Source organism: Myotis davidii, unplaced genomic scaffold (genome assembly GCF_000327345.1).
Source record: "Myotis davidii unplaced genomic scaffold, ASM32734v1 scaffold348, whole genome shotgun sequence".
Taxonomy (NCBI): Eukaryota; Metazoa; Chordata; class Mammalia; order Chiroptera; family Vespertilionidae; genus Myotis; species Myotis davidii.
The window spans coordinates 1,484,620-1,510,550 of NW_006298965.1; the positions used below are offsets into that span (position 1 = coordinate 1,484,620).

Below are 25,931 nucleotides of genomic sequence, written 5' to 3' on the forward strand. Positions count from 1 at the left end.
GACTCTGGGCGATGTTTTCTCAGGGCTTTCAGTCCTGCGCGACACTCAGCAGGTGTAGGATGTTATCAATCATTATTTACCGATTTAATGAGTAAATAGGAACAGTTCTTTTTCTTAATCCTTTATTGTTTAAAGCAGGGGTCCTCAAGCTTTTTAAACAGGGGGCCAGTTCACTGTCCCTCAGACCGTTGGAGGGCCGGACTATAGTTTAAAAAAAAAAAAACTATAAACAAATTCCTATGCACACTGCACATATCTTATTTTGAAGTAAAAAAACAAAACGGGAACAAATACAATATTTGTATTTGCATGTGGCCCGCGGGCCGTAGTTTGAGGACCCCTGGTTTAAAGTATTACACATAGTATTACATAAGTCTCCTTTTTTCCCCATTGACCTTTCCCCGGCCATCCCCACCACTACCCCCAGCACATGCCCTCACCCCCCTAGTGTCTGTGTCCATTGGTTATGCTCATGTGCATGCATACAAGTCCTTTGGTTGATCTCTTACCCCCTCCCCTGCTTTCCCTCTGAAGCTTCACGGTCTTTGGATGCTTCGATGTCTCTGGCTCTATTTTTGTTCATCAGTTGTTCATTAGGAACTGTTCCTTATTCTGCCGTCATAAGTGCCCCATAAATTTTCAGGTATCAGTAAAGATACCCTGAAATATCATTTCATTCAAATATTTTATTTTTTCATTTTTAACCTTTTGCCAGAGGCTTGTTGGTCCGTGGTTTCTGCCAAGAGGAAGTGAGTAAATGCTGCCAGGTGGCCAGATGTGGGCCGTTTGCTTGCTTTTCCATAAGCGCAGCCCTACGCTCACATGTCCAGACCCAGTCTTTCAGATCAGAACCAGGTTATTCTGTTCAGTGACAGCGTCTGGGGTTTTCTGGACCCTCTGCACGTGGCCTGGAAGGAACTCCACCTGCAGGGGCGGGGGCTCGGACGCAGCCCACTTGGCAGCAGGGTGGGGAACGTCTCATAGAAAGGTTTACTATGTTATCTTTATTTCTCAAGTTAAAACTGTTAAAAGCAAACACTTGTGTTCATTTTGGGGCCCCACTGGGGTTGAAGTTCCAGCTGATGCAATGTTGTGATCTCTTGTGTGTCTTATCACTGAATGGTCATGAGGTGAGGGTGGTTCTGAAGAGGAGGTCGCCAGCCACTGCAGGGCGGGAGCGAGGGGCATGGGCCTGGAAGACTTGGCGGGATGATGGAAAAGGAAACTTTCCCATCGAAGTCAAGTCATGTGGTGAAAGCCTTATTTTGTCAAGGTCTTCGAACACGCAGGAACCATAGAGAATAATGGGTATGAGCTCAGTGTTCTCGGAGGTCATTCCCAGGCCACTGCAAGAGCCCCGTGGATTTGCTAACCCCTCAGGCACGCAGCTGAAGAGCCCGGCTTCCTGACACAGCCCTTTTGTCCCGCCATGCTCCAGCTCAAGAGCCTCCGTGGCTCCCATTGCCAAGTGCTTCAAGTCTGTGCTTTGAGGCCATCTGGCTCCATGTTAAATGTCCAACTCTTCCACGTCTCCTCCCGGACACAGCCCCCATCACAGCTAGAGCTGTCCCTAGCCATCTCCTCTAAGCCAGTCTTGCCTGCCATCATTGCCCTGGGCCATGGTGTTTCCCCCACTGCCCATTTATCTGCAGCCTCCCTTCTACAGGCCAAAAAAACAGTGGCAGTTCTATCACTGGCATTCAAATTATCAAGTCACTCCTGACTGTGTCCACCGCCCACTTCCCCAGCTCCTTATGCATCGGTGAGTTCTAAACATTTTAGCCCTTAGGAGCCTCTGGTGGCATCTGGTCTGTTAGGTTTGCTTCCTGCCTAGACTGGGACTTCGGATCCCAGTGGCCAAGTATTCAACTGCTTTTCCTTAGTGCACAGAACCTAGCAGAGAGCTAGGCGTGGGCATGTAGGCAGTGCTCACTTAAAGATGTGCTGACTGAAATGACTGAGTATAACCTGTTTCTCATCTCAGTATTTCTCAGTAGCAAGAAATGGGTTTAGAGGAGATATTTTTACACCGCATGGCCCTGTCATCCACTTACCTTTATACTACATGCCACCAGTTATGAACAATAAATACATTTTGTGGTAAAGCTGGAACAAAGTAGATTACCCGCTAAAACTACACTATAGAAGTAGAAAAATTTTTAAATAAACATATACTTACTGGGTTTTAATTAAAGAAAGCTACTTGACTGTACATTTTAATATTTCTAAAACATACCTGTTTGTACCGATCTAACTGTAAGAAAGTGCTCAAGGACAGAGAACAATGTGAATTATTTCCTGGAAGCTATGGATAGATCCTAATCATTGGAAATGAGTATTACACGTGGTCGTATTCCAGTGTGACTTCAAGGACTTTTTTGGAAGTCTGTGGGTCCTCTAACGCTATTTGGCTACACATTCACAGGACATACTCGGGGCACATTTTCCTGTTTTGAGAGATCAGCCTAATGATAATAACTGTATACAAATAGTCTGCATTCCATGTTCCTCCCCAGCAATCCTTTCAAGAAAAATGACTGATGGAGAACTTCAGTGCCCAGCTCCAGGAGGGGTAAAATGTCAAAAATTGTCAGAATGGAGCCACTGATGGGGAAGGTTTTATGAAGGAGGGGTTTTCTCCAGGGAGTTGGATAGTTTGCTTCAGGAAGAAAGGATGGAACTCTCAGCAGAAGAGGATAAAGAAAAAAATTAAGGAGACAGAATAGAGGATGCAGCCTGAGGATCCTAAGTACCCTGTGTTGTCTAACACGTGGGTTTACACTAACACGTTGTGGGAAAGGAGTCAGAGTAATGAAGTAGTACCTTCTGGAGGAGCGATGTGAATGTTGGGCTGAAAAATTTGGACTTAATCCAGCAAGCGAGAGGTGCCATTTGGGTCCATAGCGGGGATGTGGCAAATGAAAAGGGTCTTTAGGAAGATTAATCCAGCAGGAGAATGGACTGGGATCCTAGCTCAGGGCAGAGGAAGGTCTGGGTGAAGACAGGGCCCTTGTTTGAGAAGCGTTAGATGGGAAAAGGATGAAGGCAGAGCCTAAGGAACACTTACCGTGAAGCAACAGCCAATTATATGTTCTGACAATTGGTAGGAAAAGGGGACTCATAGACAAGCCCAAAAATTTGTGTCTTTGAGTCCAAGAAAATAGTGGTGATGGTGGGATAGGGAAAAGACGCCAGCTGCTCTTTAGATCGCCGGCTATTTGCATTCAAAGATTCTGCCTGCTTTAACCAAACCTTTGTGCCCAGCTAAGCAAATTAGCAACCATTTATTTGTTGCTAATTTTAAACAATTGTCGTAGGCTTTCCACGTGTTTTTATTTTTATTATTATTATTATTATTATTTTATTATTATTATTATTATTATTATTATGTATTGATTTTGGGTATATAGCTTACTTTTCATAGTGTTCCCCTTGATATTTCTAGTACCGAGTTGACAACATACATAGTTATCACAATATTATTGACTATATTCCTATGTTTTACTTATTTCACAGTGACTATTTGGTAACTATAAATTTGTGCTTCTTGGTCCCTTCACCTCTTTCACCCAGTGCCCCAGCCTCCCCTCCTCTCTGGCAACCACCAGTTGTCTCTCTGTGTATATGAGTCTCTTTCAACTTTGTTTGTTCATTTACTTTGTTCTTTAAATTCCACATATAAATGGAATCATATGGTATTTGCCTTTCTCTGGATAAGAAAGCTGTGGTACATGTAGACAATGGAATATTACTTGGCTATAAAAAAAAAAGTATGAAATCTTATCATTTGTGACAGCAAATAGACTTAGGGTGAAATGAGTCAGGGTTCTTTGAACTTCAGAAGAGGAAGGGAATATACTTACTCGTGGAGCTGGGGTTCGATCACCTTCCCTTGAGGCACATCAGCTGCCCGGAGAAGAGTGGCTACCTGGACAGAATCAAGATTCTGTTAGAAAAGAGGAAGGGGAAGGGGAGCAATCCTGGTGGCCATTATTAGGAGTTGGGGCTTTATTCTGATCACATAGAAAGCACTGGAGAATTTTAGATCATTGAAGTAACATGATCTGATTTATGCTTTTAAAAGTCACCCTGTTAATTGTTTCAATAGTTAATTGAAGGGGGACAAATGTGGAAGTGGAAAGATTAGGAAGCTATTTGAGAGTTCAGGCAAGATGTGTTGGGGGCGTGGACTATTATCATAGCAAAGGAGATGGAGAGAAGGGAATTGAGATGGAACTGACATACTTGTCAATGGGTTCAAGGGGAGAAGAGGAGTTGGGGAAAGTGAAGACACGAAGATGACCTAGAGGTTTGGGGCTTAAAACCAGGGTGGATGGTGAGATAATTTACAGAGATAGTGAAGAGTTGAGCAGAAACAGGTTTGGTCAGAGATTACTCAAGAATTCTGTGTTAGGACTGAGACACTGATAGGATACTTAGTGATGATGCCAAGGAGGCTGAGCAGAGACTGCAGTTCAGTGGAGAGGCTGAGGCTGAGGTAGAAATGTGGAGCCATCAGCATGCAGGTGATGTGTAAAGCTATGAGACTAGGGCAGTGAAGAGCCTGTGACACTACAATATTTAGGGCTCAAGCAGAGGAAGAGAACAAGGAAGAACAGCTGTGAAATGGAAGGGAAACCAAGCCAACTCGGCATCACGGAAGCGAGACTGAGCTTGAAAAGGACATGGTCGAAAAGGAAATGGTCTACTGGGTCAAGTACATCTCAAAACGTGAGGAGTACAGGGAAGGGGAAGAGCCCTTGGGATTTGATCAGCAGAGTTAGTGGAGGGGAGGGGATCAGAAGCACAGCTGAAGTGGATTCAGAAGAGAAGGAACCAGACAGTGCAGGCAGTCCTTTGGGCAGCGCTGACAAGATCCGGGAATAGCAGAGAAGATTCTGGGAGAACAACTCTGAAGAAACCAAAAATAGACTTCACTTTCCAGATGAGTTTTTCAGGGCTTTTTAATGTTATTCTTGAGGAAGAGAAATGTCCAATTACGCAGAACCTATTGTGGTTTTCTTTTGGAATGATGTTGGTGGCCCTACAATTCCTGACCTCTATAGATCCCTTTCCCCTGCACGCTCCTCCTCTAGACCCACCCAGGCCATTCAGAGTTCTAGTTCAGGGCAGGGCTCATGGCAGACCAGACTCCGTTGAGATCTAAATGGTCACACCTATTAGTTTGCTTGCTCTTCAGTTGCATTTAGCGGATACTAGGAAGTTCATTAAATGTAAATACACATGTAAATAAATTAATACCAATTAAATATCAGTCACATTTACTGCAGATCCTAAACCTGAACTGTGTAAAGTCTCATAGGTATCTTCCTTTGCCCCAGAGGTGTCCTTTCTGGCCTTTTAAACGTACATCTACCAGAAAGCAGAGCAGGGCAGAGTTGTGTGGGAGCCCTGTCCCTCTCCCTCCCCCTCACCTCCTGGCCTCCGCACAATAAAAACTCTGTTCAGAACTTGGCTGGCTGCTGCTTTTCCCACATTCGATCAGGGAACACTTAAAGCCATACAGTGTCCCCATCCCGCCAGAAAGCCTATGGGCAGGGTGCCTCTCTAGGCCGACACAAAGACTCACTGTCCCGGGCATCTGTGCCAGCGCCGTGGCCACATATGGATTGTCAATAAGGCTTGTGATTTTTTTCTTTATGTCATATCATCATCCCAGTAAATGTAATTCAAGCCAGGAAGCAAAACCTATATTCTAGACTGGGAGACTTCGCCTGCCCTCTAGCTACAAAGAAATATAGCTCCTTTTCAGTTTAAACATACTGAAAGATGTCATATGTTTTTTTTCACACCTGGTATAATTTTCTACTTTAAATGGATGTTGTGTGATTTGATTGACTGTTTTGACTGTACTTTTAATTGTACATTTTGGAAACGCAGAACGCAGAGTTAGAGTTAAGCCTCGGCATCCATAAAGGTTTCTTCTCACTGGAGCCAAAAACTACAGAAGGCCCAACGCAAAGGACAAAGTTTAAAAAAATAAGCACCGGGTACCTTGCTGCCAAGGTATGTGCCTATGGTGGCTTGTCACCTTATCCATCTCCATTCACTTTGGGTAGAGCTTCCATTTTCCACTGCAGAATAACTTCTGGAGCTGGTCCCACGCCAGCCACAAAGCAGAGTTTCAACTACTTCTTTCCAAAACTGGCCTTCAGAAAGTGAATCTAAAAACTGTGAGTCAAGTATCTGAGAGAAGCTGTGTGAAAGTCCTCTTTTTTCTCTTATTACATACAGATGTGACAAATACATCTGTAATTACACATAACCTTCCACTGAGACTCTTGGTTAACTCATAGATAGGAACTAATCCAAAGAAGAGGCCATTGGTCTGAAAGGCCAGATTAGCCATCGTTCTATAGATATTTATTAAGGGCCTACTGTGTGCAGGTTTAAAAAGATTAAAATATGGTTCCTACATTTAAGGAATTTATAATCTAATTGTGGGGGCAAGAAAGTAAACACTAAATAGTGCAAAATACAGCGTAGGACATCAGTAACTATAAGCCGAGTGGCAGATATAATAAATGCCACTAATTGAGAAGCCATTGTGAGCATAAACACTATGCATCAGCCCATGGACAAGAGCAATAGGGTAGTGAAGACATTGGGGGTAGGGGGGTAAGGGTTGGGAGCAGGAGGATAAGGGGGGAAAGGGGAGATATCTATAATACCATCAACAATAAAAAGTGTGTGTATATATATATATATATATATATACTGTGTGTCAACCATGCTGTTAAGCACTGCATGTACATTATTTTATTTTCTGAACTGTTATTCCCACTCTATAGGCGAAATTAACCTCTGGTCTTCTCCCCATTCTGGAGACAGCAAAGAGAATAATATAGGTGAGCAGAGAGACCTAGAATCGGGAATGTGTCCGATGGCTCGCAGACACATTGGTCTGGGGCAGAGGGTCCGTTTAGGGGAATAGAGAGCAGTGAGCCTTTGGGGCCTATGTTAGTCCGTTCACCACCATATCCCAGTGTCTAGTGTAGTGCCTTGCACATAATGGGTGCTCAATACATGTCTTTAATCAACAAATGGCCCTCTGGGTTGTGTCTATGACCTAGACCAACTACAGTGGAATCAAGGTAATGAGTGAATTAAAACCATACACCAGACAGCCTCCTGACCCAGTGCCAACACCTCCCAGTTCCCAACTATTGATCACAGTGAAGGATTCAAGTGGGACGGACACGCTGCAATGAGACAGGTCTGGCAGCAATAGCAGCTGCAACTCAATAGGGTCCCTTTCACGGAAGCTGGCGTGGTAAACACTCCACAGGGCCTATCCCTGGCCTGATGAACTGTGCCAGGCCTGGCCCTGGCCCTCTGCAATCTCAGCTCCTTTGCCTGTCCCCTTCCCTGCTCCGCTCCTGCGACACTAGCCTCCTGCTTATTCCTCAGGCCCACCTTTGGGCCTGTATTTTCCCTTCTGCATGCAGGGCCACAGTAACCACTCACCCACATCTTACTGCTCCACTCTGCTACTGGCGCTGCCTGTTTGCTTCTCTGTTGACGGTGCCCGCACACACCCCAGAACGTGGGCCCAGAAAGGCCTCTCTTCACCTCTGTGTTCCTGGCATCTAGGACAGCGTCTGCCACATCGGAGCTGCTCACACATTGCGTCTTCGACTGATGGCCACTTTCTCTACCTCTCAGATACCTACCGACTGAGAGAACAGGATTTTGTTCAAGAAACATTACATGAGAACTGATGAGTGGAGCTTGGAAAGAAACGCGAGGCTGAGTGGCAGGAGCCTAGACCAACCTGTTTGTAGAAGATGCCTTTGCCCCGGGAGGGGAAAACACACCTCCAAACCTCTGGCAAAGCGTATGCTTTCTTAGCATATATTGGACACGCCATGCTTCTGAAACACTGCCTGGTCTCAGCACGGAGACTCATGAATTGGCCAAAGCAACCAATTCGCAGGACTTACAAGTCACTACTACCAGTCTCAGCCCAGTATGTGGCGACAAGGGTGGTTGGTATACCTTGAAATCAACAAGGTGGCTCTCTGCTGTGATCAGATCCAGGCAAATGCATCCTTCTGAGTGACAGGAAGTGGGTAAGGAAATGAAACAATCTTATTTTCATTGTTTCTTTCCTTCACCAAACACTTTTAAGGGGCCAACTACCATGAAAATGTGGTAAAATATGCTGTCTTTGCCTCAAGTTTGAGCATCAATGTCCCAGGAGAACACTTGTCATGGAGCTGATGATGCACTTTAGAATCTTCTTTTGTGCAAGTTGAGACTCCAAAGACCACAAAATGATAAATTTAAAATAATTATATAAGTAAAATCATGATGCCTCATAGCTCTTCCTGAAAGACTTCCTAGTGAGATACTCAGTAATTTTATGAATATGCATTTAGCATTCATTTAGCATATATTTAAGGGACTGGGCTAATACTATGGTGGATCCAAAGTAGAATGAGACATGGTCTTTGTCTTCCAACTTCAAGTTTATCATTCATTGGGCAAGTCAGATAACTAAGGTACTAGGCAAGGAATCCTATGTGCCCGGGTCCAGGTATTAAGAAAAAGTGTTCTGAAAGCACAAAGATAGAGAGATGGATTTCAACTGGGAGAATATAAAAAATACTTCATGGAGGAGAAGACACCCAAACTGATCTTGAAGGGCAGGTGGAATTTCCACAGGCTTCAGTGGCGGAGAGCCTTGATTTGTAGCATTTGCCAATTATCATGGCGTAAATATTCCCACTATGGCTGATTTCAAGTTAATGGCGTGACATCACTGAACGATTGGAAAGAGGTACCAGGTCCAGCGCACCACCTGTGAGTCACCATCTGAGCTTTGGACTGTTAAATCACTCTGGCTCTGTTGCTTTAATGAATGAATTCTCAGGTATTAAGAACATCTAAAACCACATTATAAAGGGAGAGACCCTTCTGTCCTCCCCACACCTCAGCCTGACCTTCCAGTACTCTGGTCTTCTGGTCTCAGTCCTATGCTCCTGACTGGCCTACCTCGTATTGATGTCAGCTCAGCCAGCCTGCGATTCTGGCGCTCCTCTGAGCACGGCTGTGATGACGCTGGGCCCCTGCTGTCACGTGGCACAGAGGCCAGCTCACTGCCCACCGCCTGGTGTTGACACCTCTGCTCTTGTCCTTAATGAAAAGAAGTTATGTCCAACCTTGTACTCCACTTCCTGACTATGGCACATATCTGGACCTTGGTGTGTCTATCTGTAATATGGGGACAGTAACAGTGTCTACATGTAAGGTTTAATCAGTTAGCACCTGCAGAATACTAGCTAGACAAAATAGTAAGTGCTTAGTAAATGTTAGAGAGTCTTGTCATTTTCATTGTCGTTGCCGCTGTTATGGCTCCGCCACTACCCTGACTTCTCCCCACTCCACACATCCCAGATCAGCTGTACTCCACTCCCTGCAACAGATCAAAGCCCCTCGCACACCCAGGCCGTCTCACGTCTTCTGTTTGTGCAGTGCTTCCCTGGGCTCCAACTTCCCTTTCTCTTCCTCTTCACTGCCTGTTTATCTCAAGCTTGTCCAGGACCACTCCTTCCTTTAAAGTTCCCTGCCCAGAAACTGGGCTCCCGGCGGCCAGGGGCTGTAGCCATCTCATTTATAGCACCCACATGTCAGAGCCCCTCTGTAATGGATTGGAGTCAGGATCTTCGGTTTATTGTCACCCCTGGTTAGTGTCTCCCGCACTGCCCAGCCTTTCTAGATATTAAGGACAGTGTTGACACTCACTAAAACTGACAGCTGGGCGCGACACCTCCATCGCTAAGATGGCACAATAGTGTTTATTATGCTTTACTTTGGTAACCAGTACCTTCCCGCTGCTGGCCTGGGTCTGTGCTCCTTCCCCAGGAGTCATCTGCTCCTTTTATGTTTTTATTCGGCACATATTGTGCAGGGTGTTAGCTGAGTGAGAATTTTTGCTTCATGAAAATGTTACCAAATACCGACACCAAGAAGGGGAGCGCACCAGATGTCTGTCTGCAAGGAAAGCAGACTCCTGGCTCGCGAGGGGCCCAGCGGCCGGCTCCCCAAGCATTTCCAGGCCTGAGGCTTGGCTCTGCGCGCTCCCTCGGGGCCTCATAACTGACCCCCACATTCCATTTCAGGCACCATTCTGGAGAAATCTGTCAGCCGGACCGCTGATCCGAGCCTGGAAACTGGTGTCTGCTCGTTTTCTCCGTTTCCAGCTGAAAACTGAGACACCCTTGCTGAATAACTCTGACCAAAATGACACATGGGCTTGTGTGCCATGCCACGATTGACTTAATTTTCCTCTTCCTTTGAGCCGTCGGAACTTTCTCAAGGAGCGCATAGTTGTCAGTGATACAGGCCACTCATGGTTGCAAGTTGTCTACCGTTGCCAAACCTTGACCAAAAATATTTTATGTTCTAGTGCCCAAGGGGTAATAAAAGTGTTCTCCACTGTTAGCAAGGAGTTGGGGTGGGGGTGGGTTCTAGATGATGGTCATACTAAACTTGGGGTACCAAAGTCGTGAGTGGACTTGTCCTAAGATATAATTTCCCTTTCTGGTCACGTTAAAAGCAGGGGGTAGTTTATTATCTTTTTGTCATAATCCATTATTGCATTTGGGAGTAAATGAGCTTCTACATATGACGCTACTAGTAAAATATTGAGAGAGAATAAAAAGAAACACTTCCAGGACTGATAGTACTACAGAACTTAAAATGTTAATTCACCCAAGCCCACAAAGCTTAACGTGACTTGGGAACGTACTCTCACTGATGTGCCCAGACTGAAGAAACCTACAAGGCTTAGAGTGCTATGGTGTTGAACAAAAGGATCTTTTATTTAAATATATTTTTATAGATTTCAGAGATGAAAAGAGAGATAGAAACATCAATGATGAGAGGGTCATTGATCAGCTGCCTCCTGCACACCCCATATTGGGGATTGAGCCTTCAACCCAGGCATGTGCCCTGACCAGGAATCTAACCACGACCTCCTGGTTCATAGGTCAACGCTCAACCACTGAGTCATGCCAGCTGAGCAAGGATCTTAATGTCATCCGTGAGGTTCTATATTATGAACTCCAAGCCTGCTGAGCTCAGTGGGGAGGTGTGAAAAAGCAGGTTGAAACATGGACCAGGGCAGGTGGGCAGTGTTCTCCCAGCGCTGAAATTCAAGGGGGGAATGGGAGTGGGTTTGCTCACTGCCCACGCATCTTCATTTTCTTCTACTTCCTTTTTTCGTATTAGAGAAAGATTTCTTAGCATTGTTACTGTTGGTTTCTATTGAGGCCCAAAGCACGTCATTTCCCTGCTGTGATTAAAGCTCCGTGTTCGTTGGGGGCCTGGACCCCATTGCCTCTCTAAGAATCGCCCTCAGATAACGTGATCGGGGTGGGGAACCCCCTTCCTCGCCAGGTAGCAGTTGCGTACTTTATAGCCGCGATGCTTACAAAGCAGCCCAGTTCAGCAGTCCGGTGACAACCGCCCTGATCATTTTCCATTTTTCCTGTTTTGAGTGCAACCTAATACTAGTATCAATAAAATTATAGCTGCTTATATAATAGATGACTCACTGCCCATCTCACATCATAAAGTTCAGTGTCTCTCGTCCAACTTTTGCTTCCCCTCATTCCTTCCCTGCTCCCAGGATCACTCACGTGTTTATGGCTAAGAAAAGGGTTTTTTGAAGGAACTTTTTTAAAAATGTAAGAATTGATATGCTTTCTTTCCATAAGCAAGACTCAGATGATACAGGAAGATTTCTTTCATTGTTCCTGTGGGTCTAGAGGGGACTACGAGCAGAATGTTTCCATTTGCTCTGGTACTGATGGGGGCTTCTTAGAAAGCAGGTGTCATTTTAATTTTTAAAAAAATACATTTTATTGATTTTTTTACAGAGAGGAAGGGAGAGGGATAGAGAGTTAGAAACACTGATGAGAGAGAAACATCAATCAGCTGCCTCCTGCACACTCCCCACTATGAATGTGCCCGCAACCAAGGTACATGCCCTTGACCGGATCGAACCTGGCACCCTTGAGTCCACAGGCCGACGCCCCATCCACTGAGCCAAACCGGTTAGGGCTAATTTTAATTTTTTTAAAAAAGAAAAAGATGATTGTGAGGTTGGCCCATCTCACCTTTTGTCATTTGAAAGTGAGATGGAAACAGGGTCACCTGAGACCATTTTGGAGAGATGGCTAATGGTTTTCTTCTCTTTCTGTTGCAGCCATACCAGCTTTCCTCAACAGAGCATCCCAGAGTCTACAAATAGTTAATCCTGGCCCACTGACAAGTAAGAATTGTAGTCCTTTTTCCTCCTTCAGCAGTATTATCTATGCTTTACTATAATTCAGGGGTGGGGAACCTTTTTTTTGCCAAGTGTTATTTGGATATTTATAACATCATTCACGGGCCATACAGAATTATCAACTTAAAAATTAGCCTGCTATATTTGCTCAGACATTCAATTAACTCATCCCTACTGCCTTGGCAGGGCCAGACCAAATGATTTCAAGGGCTTTATATGGCCCGCGGGCCGGACGTTCCACACCCCTGCTAATTCAAGCTACTGTCCTTTCCCTGTTTTTATTTGGGATACAGTAACTGGATGAATGACTGGAATTGCACAGGAAAACTAAAAGATTCTTTGTCAGAATGTCTCTGTCAACTTCTCTATGAGGTTACTTCTTCATTTCTCTAATGGGCTTGTCAATTGTGCCAGAACACAAACTGTACAACACCCCCGCAAGTTAGAGTGTCTGAGGAGTCAGTCTCCTCCCTCATTAACGTGAGGGGTTGAGAGGGGTGGCTGTTTAGTTAGGTCTGGGTTTTCCCAGCTGGTATATTCCACACTTTTCACTCCGCTTACTTTCCGGAAGGAAGTGAGAAGGAATTCGTGAAAAATGTTTTGCTGAAGGTGCATGCTCCATCCCGCATTGGAACCCTCCCCGCACACAAACATAATGCATTGCCCTACAGACTCCCCCAGAGCTGCAGCGATTCCCCAAACCATTGTCTTCCTCACATCATGGGGTCCGAGGAGCTGAGCATTGAGCCTTGTGCAGCTACAGGTTGTGGAGTGGCGGATGTGGTGAAGAAACTCCTGCCAGTCATTTGGCATCTGTTAATGTTCTTTGTGATAAGCAAGAATACTAGCTAATTATCCTTCCTGTGTGGTGTATCACACAGCACTCACCTCCCTGCACAAAAGAGAGTCGTCAGCCCTTCTTTCTCGCTCCCGGGGAAAGTGCACACAGCTCAAGGGGAGCGCAGCCCCGGGCAGGCCAGCCGGGTTAGTCCCAGATGCTCCCAGCACGCTGTGGGATCTCCCCTGAGCTTCACAACCTCTCTGCACCTGGGTTCTGCTCTGTTCTGCTTGTTATCTGTAAAATAGGGATGCTAATAGTGCCTAACTCATACAGTCATTATGAAATGACAAGTGTTGATATGTTTAAAGTAATGAGAATAGTGTCTGGCCCTGGGGTGTTTATTTGTGTTCTCCTCTCATGGCTTTGATTTTATTCCAACAAGTATTAGAATTGAATATGAAATTTCCCGTCTTGACTCTATTTTGCATCTTAGTATCACTGTCATTTGTCTCAACCTAATGGAGAGTTGTGTGTGCCCTCTCTTCCTTCTTAATACACTGTGCTGTCGTCTGTAAGAATAGGGGTTGTATCTTATACATCCTTGTAGCCTACACAAAAAATATGCAAAAAAGAATAGAAGCCATGTTTCCCCCAATATCTTAACCATTTTCCAGCTACCATGGAGTACCTCCATGCCCTTCAGCCGGCCTTTATGAAAGAGAGGGGCCCAGATACGGGCGGAGAAACTTCGCTTGCCTATTGCTAAAAATACAGTCTCTCCCACAAGCCCTCTACGAACCTTAGCTTCAGGTCACGGCACTGGCGTCATGGTCTGGTCTTGGGACGTGTCACAGGACGTCTCTGTTGTCATCACTATGGCATCCCGTTGGTACTTCAGCTGCCCCACGCCTGCCTGTGACCCATCGCTGCCTCCAGAAGAGCCAGAGGATCGCTCAGCTTGAAGCATTCTTTTTCATCAGATGTTTCAACCTTAAGGATCTCGTTAGCTGACAACACAGCTAAAATAAGCACAAAAGAGAAGCGTGTCTGTGCAGGGATGGCATCTTCGCGGGAATGTGCAGCATGTATTTGTTGCAGAGAACTTGAGCTTTGACCTGCATTAGAGAGCCACGCTGACACTGAGGCTGACATTGAATTCTTGACAGTCCACTGTTTATAAACAATTCCACAGGATGCAGTCAGTAAGCCCAGACGCTATGACCCTTCTAAGGAGGCAGTGTTTCTGTTGGCTCTCTCTTGCACCCACACTGGGGCAGCCCTTCCTGAGTCACAAGCAGCACTAATCCCCAGATAATGCCCCACATCCTACAGATACTGTTTATCCCCCTTCCACGCGTCTCTGAAGTAGCAGGAGGCAGATAGAATTATGCGCTTTATACAGGAAGGAACGGAGGTATAGAGAGAACAGCTTTCCTGAGTCTCTAACTGACCAGACCAGGAAGTGTGTAAAGAGGATACCGGCAGTGCAAAGCTTGCAAAGTGAAGCATGGATAATGCATACTGTTGGTAATTCAGACAAGAGTGTTCAGTTGTCTTAAAATATGGACTTGGCAGTGACATTTTCCAGAGAACACCTGCGGCATTTCCAGTGTCTGTGCTTCCTTACACACGGCCCTGCTTGCACATGTCATTGTGGGAGAGAAGATTCCTTATAAGATAAATATTGGGTCTTAACTTTTCCTCCTCCAGTTCCCAGCAACCTGCTGAGCTGTCATCAGAGGGAAGTAGATAGTGACCACTTAGTTTACAAGAGACCTGATCTTCTGTGTGCTTAGGCCCATGTCCATGAGCTCACAGCTCAAGGTCAGCCTCCTCAAGTACCTGCAGGTCCTTTCTGGTTGTAAACAGACCTCAAGGTCTTCTATTTCTTCTGGAAACCAAACAGTAAGAAAATCACTAGAGATCTATGGGCATAGGCCTCGAAAAGCCTTGATCTTAGCTTTAATTATTATTATTATTTTTTTAGTCTGAGAAGGATGATTAAGCATCTCCCTAAAAATTCCAGTGGGCCTGTGTGTTCTCCATATACCAATTCCTGGTGCGGTTTCTCTTCCAAGGCGTGACACACAGTTTTCAAGGATGAGATCCAAGACAAACATTCTTTCACCCGGGGTGACCTCAGTGGGTGGCGAACACTCATTAGTGGCTCCTAGAAGTGGAAGCGTCCCCAAGTTGGTTGTGACCTTTGAGTTCCTCTGGCCCGAGGCCTTCTGGTGTGCTGAGCTCTGCAGCCTCAAACCAGCGGGTCGCCACTGCTCTCCAGAGAGCCCTGGCTTCCGCACACAGACGCCTCTCCGAAGACGGGGCCCTGACCTGTCAGTCCAGAAGGGCCTCGCTCCACACCAGCTCCTCATGGTGGCGAACAGCTTTCAGATAATGAGCGCTTTTGCCCTGAGGACACAAAACCTGAATGCATTGTTTAGGTGCCCTGCAAATTAACCTGCATATACTGGGAAAGCAGGCTATTATACATCACATTTAAAAAAAGATTTATGGGAATCAAACACAGGCACCAGGTAGTGGTAGTTCAAGTAATAGTGTGCCTCATGGCACACATGTGAGATAATATATATTTCAACCAGAAAAAACTCAAGAAGTGATTAATTACTCAATAAAGAATGTATCGCTTAGAAAAGAGGGTATACAACTTCCAAAGGGCTTTTAAAAAGATAGGATTAGGAAGAAATTAATTTACATGTAATTCATGATATATGATATGAAATAAGCTAAGTTTTTGAAGATCAACAACTATTTAAACCAGGGGTTAGCAAACTGTGTTCCCCAGACCAGATGTTTGTTTTTGTAAATAAAGCTTTATTGCAGCACAGCCCTGCCTGTTTGTCAGATTGCCTGCTGCTGTTTTGGGGCCATAATGGCCGAGTTGAGTAGCTGAAACAGACTATACATCTGCAAGCTGAACATGTTTACTATCTTGCCCTTTAAGAAAAAGTATGCCAACCCCTGTTATAAACAGGAAAATGCTTATTTCTGTAATGAATCAGTTTATGGAGCTAGTGATCATGCTTGTATTGGTCTCCTGCAGAAAATTATCTTCAGTTTGGTAGCTGACAGTATTGAGAATACAGGATTCACTGTACAATTTACTCACAGTAAGCTCCTATATTGTACAGTAAAATTAACAAGCTTGTTTATTATTGTTATTATTGTTATTATTATTCAATGTAGTCCATCCAGTGAAAGCTGAGCCTCTGTAAACGTGTGGTGATGAGTGGGGTGGGCAGTGATCTGCAGTTGTCACGTGATTGTCTTACAAAGAGTAGTGGGTGTAACACACGCTCCATATGAGGGCAAGCTGAACGCTGCAGATTTGTAGGGTTTTCATAAACTGCATTCATGCTGAGGGATAAAGACAGACTGTCCCGTTAGGAAACTGCACTGCCAAAAGCTCTTCAGCTTGCAATCTCACAGCATCACGGTAGATGTTTCCATTCCCACGAACGGCCTTCATGACTCCTCGGGGTTCTCAGGCGGCAGGCCTGTCTGTACAGCTGCAGTTGTCTTCTGGTCTCCATCTGACATGGAGAAGCAGCCTTTACGTCTTTGCTTTTGCCTCTCCAAATTGGATTAATGGGAAAGCAAATATTTGCAGGCGAGGCCACCTGTGCTGGCGTTGTCAGCACAGACGGTTGTGTGCACCTGTCACTGAAAAGCTCCTAGCAGGAAATGGAGCTCCTGGGCAGCATCCTTGCTGTGACGGAACTCTTTTCCTGAACTCCAAAAGCTGTTCAAGTTGTGCGTCTTTTGCACTGAACTGAAATGGCTTGTGTACGGTGGTAGCTTCCTTTCAGATTGTAGGTTCCTTTGAAGGCAGTGCCTGATCTTCCCCGTCTTCATATGCTCTGCTCCCCCTCCCACAACTTCCACAGGGTCTTACACAACCTGAGGGCTTCGTATTTGTTCAACGAATAGCTTAGTGAGGTCTGGGATTACATGAGAGCAAATGCAGGAAGGGCGTGGAGAGAGAGCCCTGGGCATGGATTTCCTGGTGTTTGCACTTGCCATGCCCCCAACGCTAAGGCTGACACAGATGAGTAATGTAACTATTTCCTTGACTCTGAGAGCAACAGATGCATTTTCTCTTCTACCATCTTTCTTTCTCCTGGAGAAAAGCAGGCAAGAGGCCCCATCTGAAGTGTTGGAGGTGTTCGTTCTTACCAGACAGTAGTGGCTATGGGAACTCTGTTATTGGGTTCAGCCGGTGGCACAGGCCGTGTGCAGAGGACTGTGTGTGGAGTCCAGGGAGCTGGCGGTGTGAGCTTCACATATATACACCCAGCACACTGCCCATGTGCCATGAGCTTCCGTTCTCTATCTGTGCATGGAGACAGCAGCGTCTATCCCTAAGGGTCATTGTGAGGAGCACATTGATTTTTAGGGAGTGGAAAGGAGAGGGAGAGACGGAGAGAAACACCAATGTGAGAGAGACACATAGATTGGCTGCCTCTCACATGCCCCCAACCAGGGCAAGGAGCCTGCAACCGAGGTACATGCCCTTGACCGGAATCGAACCCAAGACCCTTCAGCCTGCCGGCCGATGCTCTATCCACTGAGCCAAACTGGCTAGTCGTAGATTTTTTTAAGGAAATGAAATTCTCATAGACTCTAGAGCAGTGGTTCTCAACCTTCCTAATGCCGCGACGCTTTAATACAGTTCCTCATGTTGTGGTGACCCCCAACCATAAAATTATTTTCGTTGCTACTTCATAACTGTAATTTTGCTACTGTTATGAATCATAATCTAAATATCTGATATGCAGGATGTATTGTCATTGTTACAAGTTGAACATAATTAAAGCATAGTGATTAATCACAAAAACAATATGTAATTATATATGTGTTTTCCAATGGTCTTAGGCAACCCCTGTGAAAGGGTCATTTGACCCCCAAAGGGGTTGCAACCCACAGGTTGGCGACCCACAAGTTGAGAACCACTGCTCTAGAGGATGCCTGCACAACCCCTGTCCTGCTCCTTTTTTAAAAAAATATATTTACTGATTTCAGAGAGGAAGGAAGAGGGAGAGAGAGATAGAAATATCAATGATGAGAGAGAATCATCGATCGGCTGCCTCCTGTATGCCCCTCACCAGGGATCGAGCCCGCAACCCAGGTACGTGCCCCTGGCTGGAATCAAACCTGAGACGCTTCAGTCCGCAGGCCAACGCTCTATCCACTGAGTCAAACCGGCCTGCTCCTTACAAGGACTTCACCACTGAATGTAGAGCCCCAATACAAGATAATCTCATCTTAAGACCCTACCTTAATTACATCTGCAAAGACCTTTTCCAACTAAGGTCACAGTCAGAGGTACCAGGGGTTACCACTGAGATATGTCTTTGGGGAATACAATTGAACCCACCACATATGTCTTTTTTCATAGCCCCACCACGTATAATTCTTTGCGAACTTCTGCCAAGAACTCTGCCCTTGACATAATAGCCATCATTTCTCCAGCGCTTGGGCAATGCTGGAACACGCAAAGTTAAAGGCTTCTTTATTGCAGAACCACTCAGAGTCTCTAATATGTCTGGGTGCATTAGAATATCCAAGAAAAGGAAAGGAACCACAGCACATCCTAAAAATAGTGGACCAGGGCACTTCCTTTCAAGGGCGTACCTATTACTGCCGCCGTGGTTGTGAGTGCTCAGGGGTGGGGGCATGTGAGTCTACCACAGTGTTCACACACTCAGACTGGGGACGTTTGTCCTGGTCCTTCCCTGAGTGTGCACAGATCCTCCGTTACATATCCACAGAGTTCCAAGGATGTGCATGTGAACGTGGATTTTAGAGGCCACCTAGTCTCTAGTCTTTACTTCAGCCACTGTGCTGAAGGGAGCCTAGTAAAATATGAGGGTGATAGAGCAGATATAAAAAGAAAGTGGAAGGGGAATCGTAGCCCAGATTACACAGTGTGCTTTTTCTTTGAAAACAGCCCAGAATAACTCAAAATGGAGAAATGACTTCACCATTGCTATTCTGATCATTCTAGGCCCTTAAAGAGGGTATTGACATGATGCATCAGTGAGTTCATAATGATACTTTTTTAAAAATAGTCACCTTTGGAGGTTACTAGGACATCTACTCATGAGTCTAAAAATTGATACATTAAAGGATAAAATCAAGCAATTACCTTGCATTTTTTGTATGAGTTGCATTTCAGGGTAACTAATAATTGGTGAAGGAAAGTTGCTTTATTTTTGTTGTTATTTTTTCCCTTTACCTAGACATGATCTAGATTAAAAAAAATGCAGATGAAGTGGGAGGATTCAAGAAATCACCACTTTAGAACCTCTAAGGACATAATGGAGTTAGGTAAAATCATCAGTGAGTGACAGAATACGCAGGGTGTACTCTGTTCTGGGTACACCAGGCTGATAACACTTTGAACCCAGATCAATGTTATCATTGTGTGACATGTCTCTGATACAAGACATAACAGCATCCCCTAGAAGTGTTGAACCAAGTCAAATTTAAGCCTGTAGGTCTTACTGCCAGTTTATAGGAAATAACAAGAATAGAGGAATATTTTAAATGACTTTTTAGGAATGCAATAAACTAAAGGAAATTATCTTAAAAAAAATAAGATGTAATAAAAAGGAGAGGAAATGTCCTAGATTTAAACAGACCTAAGAGACATTGTAAGGGCCTAGTTTGCTTTCTGATTCAAACAAATACATTGTCAAAAGACATTTTTTAGATAGTTTTGGAAATTTGAGCACAGGGTGGGCATTAGATGATATTGTAGGATCATTATTAGTTTGTTAGGTGTGATATTGGTTGTTTTCTCTTTAAATGAGAAGAGTCCTTAGCTTTTAGAGATACAAAAGTGGGTAGCTATGTTTGAAAGATGATGAAAACAATAGACAGGGGAAGTACACAGATTAGTCAAATGCTAATCATTGTTGAAGCTAAGTGAGGAACATAGACTGGTTCATTAAACCATGCTCTTTATTTTTGTGAATATTTCCAAATAATAAAAATAGAGTAATTCCTTATGAATAGATGGTCAACCTGTCCCCAAGGAAAGACAGTTCACATTCCCAGTGGAGCAGTGAAATTATCCTTACTAGTAACCAAAGATCTATCTCTGAAAAGTTGGGCAAACCCCCATAAGAACACATCAGTTGGAGAACTGCTGTGGAAAACCAGAAAATGCTTGAGTTCTGGCTAAATAGACATTGAATGAGTTGTGCTGAAGTGTGTAGGCCTAAAGGGTTAATGTTGAAAGACATCTTGTCTTTAGTGGCAACAAAAAGTAAATGACATGGCTAGAATTTCAGGCTATGGCCTTAGGCCATATCTGAGCTAAAGATTTCATTGCCACTGTTATCTACTGTGATGATACCACAGCTAGTGTGATAGCTTGCACATAGTAAGCTCTGTTGTAGGCCTACTGTTGGTGCAAGCAATTTCCTAGAACTGAAGTCATATTATAGTAAATACTACTGTGTCCCAGTAGATTTCAAGACAATGTGACCATAGAGAATTTGCATTTTGTCCCGTTGGATTAGCCTCTCACCACTCCTAAAACAGGAAACAAGGTAATATAACCAGTAGGCTTTTGATTAAATCACAGACCAGAGAGAGAGAGGGTAGGGAACCAGTTAGGTGCAATTTTATCAATGGAACCTTTTTCTTATTTCTACTTTCTAGTTCTTTGCTCTTGAAGCCACAACTTGAAGGCTTGCCATTTATAAGCCTACAGAGAGCATTTGACATATGCCCACCCCGTCCGTGTCCACGCCACAGGGCCTGCTTTCCTCCCACTCACCTATGTCCCCGGTCAGGGACTTACGAGGCTCAGAGCAGACAGGAAGCCTAATTATTCAAGCTCACAAGTAAGAAGAAATCCAAATGGTAACCAAAAATAACAGAACTTTATTTCAGAGAAGATTCGGTTCCCTTGGTGTTGCTGACTGATTTCTAGGAGCCCTGGGCTCAGTGCTCAGATGTCCCAGAAACAAAGAGGGGAATCATTTGCTCCGCATGCATCTGTTCATTGGCCTGAAAACTATGAAAATTGGTTCATAACTTGGCCTACTCTTAAAAGAAGAAGAAAGAAAAGCACACACTTGAGAAAAGTTCCTAAAATAAAACCATGAAGCATGTGCCTAGATATGTCTTCCCACCAAGTCATCCTTTACGGCTCCCCTCAATGTATCTTCTATTCCTCCTGCCACTAACGTTTCATGGAGCAGGAGAAATCAAAGATGTCAAGGTTTTATGAAACATTTTAAACCAGAGGCTTTGGGCAAGCAAGCGAGAGGTGCACTAGAAATGAATTACCTGTCTACCCCATCTGTATCAACGAGTGGGCAGGTACTGTCCCACAGCTGATTACCAATGAACCCAGCAAATGTAACCCAGCATGTTCCACTCACCCCCCATGCCTCTCTTTGCCAGACTGGGTTCATGCCCACATGTTAACAGAAATCGTGACTTTCAATCTTCAACTGACTAGGTGAGATTTTGGCATGCAAGCTAATACAGATGAGTCTACAATCCTCATAGTAAAAGTAAAGGCATTCTTTTTCTTTGCCCAGGTAAATAAGCAAAACACAGTTCTAGAATACAGTAGAGTTCAGTTCCATGAGAACAGAGATTTCTGCTTTGGCCCTTGCAGCGTATTTGGCACTGAGGACTGGCCCACGGTGGATATGAATGAAATACATCCTAAAGGAATGAATGGTCCTGCAGGACAGAAGTTCTCTGTACTTGGATGAGACCTTATCCTATAGGCTCAGAGCCTAGATAGAAAATATCCCTGCAAACTGACTTGAGGTGCTCGGGGATGCCCTGCAGCAAGGCAAGTCCAGTGAGGACATAGCTGAGACCCCACAGTGGCCGTCGGCACACTCGTCTTCATTGACTCGCCCATTCTAGATTATCAGATCGTGGTGGTAAGCAGGCGGGGACCCATGTTTCCCATATATTCTCATATTGGGGCTCGGGGGTTTTCGGTTTCTTGTTTGGTTTATCGGTATCTGAAATTGTGCAGATAAGCATGTTAAGACCATGACTTTTCCATTACCAAGCATTTTTGTTATTAACAGAGGAGGTAACTGAATCACTTAAAATGAAACAATTCCATCCTCTTTAGTGCACCATAAACACAGCCTTAGCTTTGACTGTAATGATAGGGTGTGGGTGACGCTGCTGAGAAAATGGTGTAATTATAACATTACTGTTGAGAACATTGAGCTGTGCTGTGCAAAGTTTAAGATGGGATTAAGGCCCTTTTTCGATATTTATGAGACTAATTAGCCAACTGCAAGCAGGAGCTTTGTAGTATGACATTAATAGTATAATAAAACGCAGCCTGGCTGGTGTAGCTCAGTGGTTGAGTGTTGACCTATGAACCAGGAGGTCCCAGTTCGATTCCCGGTCAGGGCACATGCCTGGGTTGCTGGCTTGATCCCCAGTAGGGGGCATGCAGGAGGCAGCCGATCAATGATTCTCTCTCATCATTAATGTTTCTGTCTCTCTCTTCTTCTCCTTTCCTCTCTGAAATCAATAAAAATATTTTTTAAATAGTATAATAAATTTCAGGGCTGAAGTAAAAATGAAGGGAAACGGATGCCTTTCTGAATTGTCATGTGTTCCTAGGAGTCTGTATAAACACATCATGCGGGGCAGAGAAGCTCACCAACATGAACAGGCGTGGCACGGCCACGAGGAGCTGGCTTAGCACATCAGCACTCTAGCTGGTTCCCCATCCCTCCTGGCAGAAGCACCTGACACAGTTGTATCACGTGCCTCAAGTTTTATTTCCCTGAATATGGCTTTCTTTCCCCCTTTTCCCTGACTTGTCCAGTGATCCTTGCTTTGAAGCTACCATGGATTTGAATGGACAGTGTTCTCTGTCCTGGCTGGGGCATGGGTGGCCCTATGCATTTGTAAGTCATTGGACTGTGAAATTAAATGTGTAAAGTTCATCTCAACTTTAAAAATTAAAGACCAGAGATTTCTAGCCACAAGAAATATAAAGAAGTAGAAAGAGCAATGTCAGGAAGCCTGGCCTAGCCCCACCACATGAAAGTTGTGGACTTCTTGAAGCGGTTTTCTTCTTTTCAAAGGTGGGAATATCTGTATTTCCACTCGCACCCGCCCAGGGATGAGGTGTGACAACGATGTGCACGGTCCTGCCAGGAGCCTGGGGCTCAGTAAACCAAGCGGAGTTCTGAGGTTTATTCTCCGAGGAGAGCAAATTAGGGGTTTCTCCCAGCCGTGGCTCTGGCATTATTTCTCTGGTGCAGTGGGGCCTGGCCCACAGTGCAAGGAGTCTGTGCAGTGTGCACATGTACTATGGAGGATGAAAGGGAAGACGGTTTGTCTTTCTGACCTCATCTCTATTTCTGACTTTCCTTAAACTATTCCTCTGTTTACCCTCCACCTCACAATGGGGACACCTCACCCTCCTTTGTTAATAAACATCAGGACACGGAGATTTCACTTTGCCTTGTCTCACCCATTCCCTTGGTCCATGACCCTTCTACATGTATAATAATAATAATAATAGTAGTAGTAGTACTAGTAGTGGTAATTTTCTTTTTATTATTACTAAGAAAGAGAGGGAGAAATAGAAATAGGAATAAATATAAATACTTCCTGCACCTGACCAACAGCTTGTATGGAAACTGCCTGCAGATTTGAGCTGTTTTCACTTCCCTTATTTTGTGGCTTTGTCAACAACCTAGACAACCTGCAATACCTCCCGCCCTTCAGATTTTGTCTCTTTTTTTTTTTTTTTTCTCTTAAACTTGACCAATATTTCCGTTCCTGGAATCAGTAATGATCATCTCTTCCATCAGTGGTTCTCAACCTTCCTAATGCCGCGACCCTTTAATACAGTTCCTCACGTTGTGGTGACCCCCAATTTCATGGTTACAAATTGAACATAATTAAAGCATAGTGATTAATCACAAAAACAATATGTAATTATATATGTGTTTTCCGATGGTCTTAGCGACCCCTGTGAAAGGGTCGTTCGACCCCCAAAGGGTCGCGACCCACATGTTGAGAACCGCTGGTCTAGAGGCTCTGAACATGCAACTGAGTTTCCTAAAACTTCCCTCAAATGACAGGAGAATTTGAGAAATGAAAATCAAAGGAGCCACCCCGGCAGAACCTGCTTCCTCGCTGCTGCTTACCAGCTGCGGGGTGTCCGAGGGGTCGAGGGGTCACTTAACACTGAGCCTTCAGAGGCTGCTGACCTGTCCACCAGGACAAATACCACCTGCTTTGCAAGCTTGCATGAAAATTCCCACCGCGCGTGCTATGAATTTCCTCCCCTTTTCTCTCTAGCTCTGAAAATACTGGCATAGGAAATGGTTAATATTTCATTAACACAAGAAAAAAGTATATAGATATACCAGACCCCAAATCTGATATTTTTCAGAATATTTTTAAAGGGGTACTAATTTGGAGTTGTATGAATGGAATGGGAGTATTTGTAAAATCATAACAATTATTGATTTAAAATAAACAAAATGCCTTAATAAATATACGGGGTGGGGGGCTGAAGATAAATGTTCAGCAAAAGAGGAAATTATTAAAGGGCCTGGGTGTTTGCAGTTAATTCAGAAGCTGTACACCCCATGTAAGAGGCAAAGCCAGAAAGGCTGGTGCTCAGAGGGCTATGGTCCACCCTCTGGGCCTATGTCTCACTCTCAATAAGTAACCTCCTCGTGTACAAATAGAACAGCCAGAATAACTAAAGAAATGATTCCTCAGAACGGGTTAAAAAATCAAATCCGAAAAGCATGATCCTGGGCGTGGAGTGGGGTGATTGCTGCAGACATTTTTAAAGTGACGTACCCCAAGGCAAGGGTTCAGTTTGACTGCTCTAACGCGATGTGACAGGTTGAGAAAACGGAGCCTGTTCTGAAATCCTGTTCACTTAGGTGGTAAGCCAGCCAGCCAGGGTGGAAAGCAGAGGCCCTCGTGTTAGAAATGTAGATTTCAGTTGGCGGAAACAACTAGAAAGGCAGGTTTCCACCTACTAGTGAGTGGGGAGTACTTACTGAGCACCCGTTAGAGGCACAGAATGAAAGAGGCCCAGGGAGTGGATGGTTTAGGGGCCCAGGGATTAGAAAGAAAGAAGCTATGGCTCCTGGACCTTAAGTGTTTACAATTTTTTGAGGGTTTTTTTTGTCCCCATATTCCTTACACTGTGACTGTTATTCAAAGTCATTGGCCACATAAACTATTAAGGAACCTCCAGATTCTCTAGAATTACGGAGAGCAACGGTGACACTAAGAAACTGTGACACTAAAATGCTCCCCATTCACCCAGTTACCTGCCGTTGCCTGGGGCATTTGCAAGCAAGGACAGGAAAATGCCAGTCCCAGCCAGTTCCAGATAATGAAGTCATTTGTTCCAAACATTTTCACTGTGTTATTAAATTAGACCAGTTGGTACGAAAAAGTAATAAGGTTAAGGTTCTTATGAGGCGCATGAATTAATTAACTCTGAGGATAATCCCCAAGGAAGAGTTTAAAACAAATTTTTGAGCAGTAACGACTTTATTGGGATTTATTTAAAACTCAGAGTCCACACTTTTAAAGATGATGTTATTTAAATATATGAGTGCTGGCATAATGATTAAACTTATGTTTTGTTACTTTGTGAGCACATCAGGTACTAATAATTGAAATAAAATCTGTGAGATTGGTGACAGCAGTAATAATATACCGCACTGCCCTAACCAGTTTGGCTCAGTGGATAGAGCACCAGCCTGTGGACTGAAGGGTCCCAGGTTCGATTCCTGTCTAGGGCATGTACCTTGGTTGCGG

General features: G+C 44.5%; 1 protein-coding gene across 3 annotated transcripts in view; it reads left to right on the top strand.

Annotated features, from left to right (window-relative positions):
• GHR (growth hormone receptor) overlaps nt 1-25,931 on the top strand; it is a 200,700-nt gene that overhangs the window by 129,576 nt on the left and 45,193 nt on the right. For 2 of the 3 annotated variants that reach the window (XM_015571011.1, XM_006774555.2), the window contains one exon: nt 12,236-12,301. The exons of the other annotated variant lie outside the window; for it this stretch is intronic. In XM_015571011.1, coding sequence (XP_015426497.1) covers nt 12,236-12,301 — 66 coding nt within the window. The remainder of the gene's footprint in view (nt 1-12,235; nt 12,302-25,931) is intronic. 3 annotated transcript variants of the gene reach the window in all.